This window comes from Diplotaxodon limnothrissa, linkage group LG12 (assembly GCF_057381915.1).
Source record: "Diplotaxodon limnothrissa isolate DT_005_m linkage group LG12, D_limnothrissa_male_GT1.1, whole genome shotgun sequence".
Classification (NCBI taxonomy): domain Eukaryota; kingdom Metazoa; phylum Chordata; class Actinopteri; order Cichliformes; family Cichlidae; genus Diplotaxodon; species Diplotaxodon limnothrissa.
In genome coordinates, this window is record NC_140607.1 from 16,282,252 (window position 1) to 16,290,218 (window position 7,967).

A 7,967-nucleotide genomic window follows, 5' to 3' on the forward strand; every position below is an offset into this window, starting at 1 on the left:
CACAACAATGCAGTCTGGTGTTTGTTATCTATGTTTCAGAAGCAAGAGGATCAAATTACAGCTGACCTTTACACCGACTTGCAAATGTTACAATACCGAAGCTTACGTGGAGTTGCTCAAAAAGAAATCAGACCGCTGAGCTGATTTTAACAAAGAAACTTCTCCAACAGATTCATGTCCTAGTGCGGGTTCATTTCATTCAGTATTTCCAAAACACGTGACAAATCGCAAAGTGAAATGCCGGTTTGTTGGCGCTCTGGAGCACTGAGTATTACTGGCCTGATTCATTTACTGTTTACGCACATACACTGTGCGGTGCATGGTTTGGTTTAAGGAAACTGCAGTGTTCAGTCTCCTCCAGCAGGTGAGGCTGACAGTCTAAATTTGACTTAATCCTCTTTTATATAGAGGGTAGAGAAAGTCCCTTCAAAATAAAAGCCACGCGGCATAAAATGTTATAGGCAAGGCAAGTTTATTTATATAGCACAATTCAACAAGGTGATTCAAAGTGCTTTACAGAGACATTAAAAAACAAAAATAATAAAAAGCATGATTTAAAATTGATTAAAAAAACAGTAAATAAAATCAGTAGTTAAAATATAAGTTTTGAAATTTAAGCTTAAAAGTGTGGATTTGGTGCTTTATTCAAATGCAGCTGAGAATAGGTGAGTCTTCAACCTGGATTTAAATAAACTGAGTGTTTCAGCTGATCTGAGGCTTTCTGGGAGTTTGTTCCAGATATATGGAGCACTTTTGTTTAAGTAGCAGTCTTTTATAGCTCTCAGTCAAAACATAAAGAGCGTGTTATCTTCAGGATATGAATACAAATTGAAAAAGACACGCCTACGCACGTTATTAACTCATTATTAGCGTATTTATTTATTGTTTCAGATGAATCTGCTGTCAAAGAGTTCTTAAACAAAAGGCTGATAAACAAATGATTGTGCTTTTGTAAAAGTAACATATCTGTTCCTTATTTGTTATCAGTTACGTTCCTGATAACCCGTAGGAAATGTGGGAAAACAACAAGGCGTTTTTTTTTTTTTACAACATGCAAAGCATCCCAACTGGCTTTAGTTTCTTCTTTGCATAACTTTAACAGTTTGGACGGTTATAGATCAACCAAGCGTGACACCGATTATTTGTTTCATACTATATGATTCACAAAGTGAAGTATTGATTTTCTACAGTTGGAATTGTGCAACAGCAGAACTCAGGTATAAAGGTTGTGTAAGCAATACCTTTGTGCTCAAGTCCAGCCAGACTGGGGTGTCCGGGATCATTCAGCTTGTCAGAGGATCATTGCAGTTTTTGGTGCTTGCTTTGTTTTCTCTATGGCTTCTGCTGAAACAGACCAGACCGAAGCTCTCTTCTCTCTGAAGTCCTACCATGTCTCAGAAGAACTCGGCTTCATCCTTCCAGATCCTTTGGTACGTTGAAAAGCTCTTTTGAAGTTCTGTGTGTGTTATTTTAGCTTTGCTTGTTTCAAGTTTGTGATGTAACATTATTACATTTTATTCACATTGTATTACTTAAAAACCAAACCTTTAATAAGAATTTGCCAATTACATTAATCCTTATAGCGCCAAAAAAGCTGTTATAAAAATATTAACTTTAGTATTGATTGAGACCAACAAAGATGAAGGAAGTGAGCATTATTCCTGGAAGACGTTTACAAAATCACATTTTTGCATATAGAAGAGAGCAAAAATGGAGAGAACAATAATGTTCATAACTTCTGTAGTCAGAAATAAAACATGAAGCACAGTGATGGATGGGAGAACTGGTTCCTAAAAAAGAAGCTTAGTAAGTTAAGGTCCTGCTTGGACACAAGCACACAACACACATGATGGTCACAAGTTGTGAACATTTCATTTTGAGCCCCTTGAGCCATTTGGATTTTAGTGAATTTGTTGCTTTGCCATTTGAGGACAACATGAACTTGGATTTGTTTGCATTTTACACCAACTACAGTTGTGTTAAATGGTACTGACCAACATTAACATTTTCTCATGATGTGCATTTAAAGGAAGAGCTTCCACCTTATTACCAGCCATGGATGGATATCGCCCTGAGAATCCCAGAGCTTGCGCAGTCCCACGAGTTGCGCTCCCGTATTAACAAGGTATTTATAATGACAAGCACCATTCACGATGACTGTGAAGCAGTTGCTCAGTACAGTTGTCTATGACCAGATGCCACTGCTGAGCAGCAACTTTCTGCAGAAACACAAAGAGTTACGACTGGCCCACCTGGCTCTCAGCATGATGACCATGGGCTACGTCTGGGAGGAGGGAGAGAAAGATACAGTTGAGGTAACTAACTGTCTGTTAGTTTTTCTTTTTCTTTTGCCTCCTGTTTTCTGAATGCTACATGTTACCTTAAGTGATTCAGTTATTATGACTGATTTCTCTTTCATATTCTTTTAAGATACTGCCACGCAGTCTGGCTGTTCCATACTGGGAGGTGTCACAACGCTTAGGGCTTCCCCCAATTATCACACATGCAGATGCAGTATTGGCTAACTGGAAGAGGAAAGATCCTGACGGGTAAGGCCGCTAATCTCCTGCCAGCAGTTTGAGTAAACCCAGCAAATGTGTATAAATATGTCCTGTTTTTCATGTCCATCTGTATATCTGCTGTGCCAGGCCTTTCAACATGGAGTGAGTAAAATTCTGTTTCTGCACACAGTATAATACAATATGTGCTATCATACTATAATATGCACAAAGTTTCATGGCTTACATTTGTCAAACAGGAACCTGGAGTTGTTGGTCAGCCTCCCGGGTGGAGAAAGTGCCCGAGGTTTCTTCTTGGTCACTCTGCTGGTGGAGCTAGCTGGAGTTCCTGCGGTGAAGGTGAAGATACATTAAAAACAGGAAACATCCTAAAATGTGCACTTGATAATTGTTGTTAACAGACAAATATAAGGGCACCCTTAAAGCGAGGACATTTCTAACCGAACCACTGCTTTGTAGAATATTCCCACGGTGATCAATGGTGTGAGGTGTGGCGACACCGAGGCTGTGGCCAGAGGCTTGGAGGTCATCAGCCGGTCTATTGAGGACATGACTGACGCACTCAAACTGATGCAAGGTACTTATTCAGATGTAAAACCTAAATGTGTTACAGCCTTTTTCCAAAAATGTTTGCACGTTATGTTATGTGAAGGCTGATGTGCAGGCAGGAGTGGTGGTAAGGAGGACCCAATGTGCAGACACTTGGAGGCAAACGTTAATTCAAAAAACTCAGCTTTATTGCTGGATGGTAGAAAACAGAAACCTAACTGAACTAAGAACATAAACTAAGCACCAAACCAGTTGACAGGCAAACCACACAGCATGGTAGACAGTAGATCACAACACAGAGGAAAACACAGGGCTTAAATACACAGAGGGAGCAATCAGTGAATGAGAGACAGGAGAGAAACACAGCTGGGACAAATCAGGGCTAACGAGACAAGGGAAGCAAAACCAGATACATTAATATGAGACACGGACTTTCAAAGTAAAACAGGAAACATAACACAGAGACACGGACTTGACAAGGGGATACAGCTGACAGGGGAGACAGAGCAACTATAGAACACAGAAACATAAACCATAAGACAGAGAACTCTAACAAAGACACCAAAAGACTAGAAATGATAAATAATGGCAAAATCAAAGTTCAATAATAATGAAAACTCAAAACTCTGGGTCAACGACCCAGGTCTCCCAAAACATTATGCTGTAGACAGGGTTAGGGTTAGTTCAGGACATGGACTTGTTTAACTTTGGTCTTGCTTTTCTAATATGTATGGAATATGATGCGGTATGATTGCTGAAATGATGTTCTCTATCTTGTTTAAACAGTATGTATGTTTTTTTTTGGTTGAGTTGTTAACTGTTTCAAAAAGTGTTTTTATCCCTATGCAGTTAAATAATTTAGCATAGTTTGCAATGCAGTGGCAGCCGAGGGTCCAAAGATCACAGCTGTTTGTTGTTTGCTTTCAGCATACAAAGACTTCTCAGAGCTTTAAATGATGTTTAACACGGGTAGAAAACTCCCTTCCCTGAATCTTTTTAAATTTAAATTGGGAGTTATTTGTAAATGACTGAAACGTTTACCTGTGCTGTCTTGAAATGTATGACCCTGCCTCTTGCCCAAAGCCAGCTGGGATAGGTTCATTGATAAAGAAAGAAAAACGTTTTTTAATGATTGCAAATGATTCAATTCTTGCCTTTTTCTTTTCTTTTTTTTCGTGATTATTGTAAAATGAATCCCATTAACAACTGTTTTCTTTTCTTCCCTAAGTGCATGTGGACCCTTCAGTCTTCTATGGCATTATGAGGATCTACCTGTCTGGGTATAGAAATCTATTGCTGTTTTCTCTCGATTCACATAGTTGCAAAGTGAAACATGTTTTTGAGACCTATGTGCGTGCCCGTGTCACATAATCATACTTAGATGGAAAGACAACCCGTGTATGCCAAAGGGGCTGGTTTATGAAGGGGTCCAGACAGCGCCGATGAGGTATTCAGGAGGGAGTGCTGCACAAAGCAGTCTGCTGCACTGTTTTGACGAGCTTCTGGGAGTCAAACATGAACCAAAAAGTGGTAAAAAGGCTGACGAATTGTCAATAACATGATCCCAACTGTGCCAGAGATGAATGTAAAGAATTCACTGCTTTTGTTTTTCCCCAGCTTCCTTTCTAATCTACATGAGGGACTACATGCCACCCCTTCACAAGAAACTGATCAACGACATCTCCTTGCAGCCGTCCCTGAGGAGTTTTGTCCAGCAGCAAGATCGCAAGGACCTCAACAATGTCTTCGATCTCTGTGTTAAAAAGCTGCTGGCTTTGCGCAGCTACCACATCAATGTCGTCAGCCGCTTTATCACAGTACCTGCTGCCCGTGCTCAACAACTGCGTGACCAAAACCACAACTCAGATGGCGAGATGATCAGCAGAGCACCCACAGCACTTGAGGAGAGGGGCACCGGAGGCTCAAACATAATGTCTTTCCTAAAAACTGTGAGGGATCAAACAAAAGATACGTTGCTGCCCGAGGCGAGCAGAGAAATAAAACATCACAGCTGAACTGTCATCACAGAGGAACCGCGAGTCATGCAAATCAAATAAAACCACCAGAAAAATCAACTCTGATGACTTTCCGCACTATTTCACTTGTCTTTAAAAGGATAGCTTTTGGCAGAATGAAAGCGAGGGGCCTCTTTTGATTGTCTTCCATGTAGCTTTGGCGGGTCTGTAAACAAACCTCAGCCTAATAGACACGAGTGATAGCCATCAATCGATCCAAACCATGATTTAAACCACTACTGTTGCTTTCCATTACACGCAACCACTAATCGCTTCTTTAATCTGAACTGGAATGTGAAAAAAAGAGCATCATTTCAAGATCCAAATATTTTGATGACATTTAAACATTAAACAGTTGAAATCAGTACTAACACTCCTGTAATTTTGGTAAATGAGACTGAGAAACCAAGATCAAGTGTATTTTTCAAATCACAAAGATTTCTTGGTTTCTCCAGCCTGAAGATTATCTTAAATCATCCACCGCTGGTATGGAAGTAAAAACAACTGACTTTCTGCTTTTAATCAGGGAAAATAAAGTACTGCAGTACCGTGTGAAACCATGGTAGGGCACTAAAGGGCAGCATTACGATGAGCTACCAGAGTGGGCAGCCTATGAGAGAAGCAAGCCTGATTTGGCCTTGACAAGCAAAACTGACCCCATGATGATAATGTGTTATTCATTAATTGCAGTCTTGTGATGATGTATTGAAATTGACATCCACTCATTAAAGTACCAGGATGGAACCTGACTCTTCCATCTCAGAAAATAATCGTCCTTTGTTGTGTCTTAACTTCGTGGCACTGATTCAAAACAGGGTTGTCATGTCAGAACACAAAGCAGAGCAGAGACGCATCGACTTATCAGAGTGGTTACCTCAGCTATCCTGCCTTCTTCCTCCAGCCCACATCCAGCCCTCACATGCCCCACCATACTTCCTGAACCCACTGTGTGGAAAACCCAGGGCAATGAAGGGATGGATTGTGCCATGAATGGCTCATGCTGTGTAATCTTCTCCTTTCCTGGCTCATCTCCACTGGTATTTCATTACAATAACAGCCTCGCCAGATCAGATAAGAGAGATGGTGTGGCAATTAGACATGACAGTTTCCCCAACCTGAGTGACCTACTTTATCTTGAACTCTTTTCACATGCTGGTGAGCGGGAATGACAATAGAAGAGGCAAATGGAGAGAACACAATTACACACGCGGCCTGTGAAAGGTTTTAGCGTGAGAGATATGTGTCTGTGCATATGGAGACAGCAATTTTAATTTCAGTTTACTCTGACAAATTCAGAGCAAATACCTACAAATTTCAAATTAAGCTGGGTGTCATTTGTGGGTTTTGTACTTAAACCGAGGCACTCAGGCAGCCATAGAGAATGTTTCTATAAGATGACAGGGAGGTCTTAGGCGAGGAGGTGAAAGGTGAACAGAAACTGGAAATGGGTGGTGATAGGCCGAACAGTGTATTCACATCATGGGGATCTGATTAGAGCCATCATTGTCCAGCCAAAGTAAATAATGTCTTTCCTTATTGCCATGTAGGTGGAGGACTCCCTGACAACCCTACAGTAAACACAGGCCATCTCTAAGGATGTCTTCATTGTGTAGTCGGGGCTGGGCCTCTATGGCCGCTATAGTTTCACCTTGCATCACACAGCTGGTTTCAGTATAGGAATGACACATGTGCATGAACACACCTGTACTAACAAGGTTGTGACATGTATTATGTAAATAATAGGGTGAAAGGTGTCAAGTTTTGCCTTAAAGGTTCATATCGGCTGCAAAAGTTTAGTCGTGATTGTTAAATATGTGACATTTCTTCACTGCCGCACACATCAGGAGTCTCTGTTTTTTGAGAAATCTCCTAAGACATCCATATTCCAGCTATCTGACAGGATAACAGACAAGGGTTGTCCTTTTGGTTAGAGAATCGGATATCTGTGCCTTGGTGGTTAACCACGGGATATCCTGGATTCTGTTATTTCAAAATTGAATTTATGATGCTGCTGCTTACCTCAAGCCAAGCAAAGCCAGGACCTTTTCTCACCCTGTGAGGGAGCAGCCTCGATGGCAGCAGGGAGGGACTGATTGTCTTTGGCGTGCACATGACGGGTGTAGTCTGGAATTATGGGCTACACATACAGCACAGTAGGTGACTTGGTGTTGGGTTTCAACTTTCCACTCATCTTGACTTCATTATCTTTGTCAAACATCTATTTACACACACCCAGAGTTCAGAGACATCTTCATCATTTACTGATGGGAAACACCCTGAATTTGAACTCTTTTCAAAGCTATTTTATGAACTGGGCAAAGAGAGTCTGAGACCCCCAGGGGCACCCGAAGCAAGGTCAACTACATATCATGTTGGTCTGTGTAGAATAATTGAAAATTTGTAACCAATTTTCACGTCTAAATACCATCCTCCTCGGGCTAAGAGGTCTAAGTGAAGAAAATAATTTTAAGTACTTACATGTTTGGTTATTTCTGGTTTTGGTAAACTGCTTATGGAAATTACAAACAGAGTAAAGTGTCACATAAGTAAGATCAATAATGAGAACAGGCCAAATTCTCTCAAGGAAAGGTGACCCAGTGCTACTTTTATTACCTACTTTAACTTGGGACACACTGGGAAAGGCTAATGCCACATGGCTGTCCAACAAGCCATAGCCACAATATAAGACTCTTCTTTTAATTTCATTTTTCATTTGTACTGAGATTGACTGTCTGAAAGCATATTTTCTCCCATATTAGCTTCTATATGCTGGTTCCCACTGAAATTACTCCTCTCATACAAGGTCTTAAATATTCAGGCCTCATCTTATTTTAAAGATTTCCTAGTACCGTATCACCCCAAGAGAGCACTTTGCTCTCATACT

General features: G+C 40.7%; 1 protein-coding gene across 1 annotated transcript; it reads left to right on the forward strand.

The window, feature by feature from the left end:
* The first annotated feature begins 1,264 nt into the window (after positions 1-1,264).
* On the forward strand, positions 1,265-5,827 carry ido1 (indoleamine 2,3-dioxygenase 1). Its single transcript, XM_085368101.1, has 10 exons — positions 1,265-1,430; positions 2,030-2,125; positions 2,196-2,315; positions 2,431-2,549; positions 2,649-2,663; positions 2,759-2,858; positions 2,979-3,096; positions 4,297-4,348; positions 4,450-4,598; positions 4,686-5,827. The coding sequence occupies exons 1-10, from the start codon at positions 1,335-1,337 to the stop codon at positions 5,081-5,083; spliced, it is 1,263 nt and encodes a 420-aa protein (XP_085224227.1). The 5' UTR covers positions 1,265-1,334; the 3' UTR covers positions 5,084-5,827.
* Positions 5,828-7,967: the final 2,140 nt, after the last annotated feature.

What these genes read in the sequence shown, in the direction of transcription:
- ido1 (XM_085368101.1), top strand. Translation starts at nt 1,335, where the DNA reads ATGGCTTCTGCTGAAACAGACCAGACCGAAGCTCTCTTCTCTCTGAAG. An exon ending in GAGAGAAAGATACAGTTGAG is followed by an intron (nt 2,316 to 2,430) that starts GTAACTAACTGT and finishes TATTCTTTTAAG; the next exon opens with ATACTGCCACGCAGTCTGGC. An exon ending in CGCACTCAAACTGATGCAAG is followed by an intron (nt 3,097 to 4,296) that starts GTACTTATTCAG and finishes TTCTTCCCTAAG; the next exon opens with TGCATGTGGACCCTTCAGTC.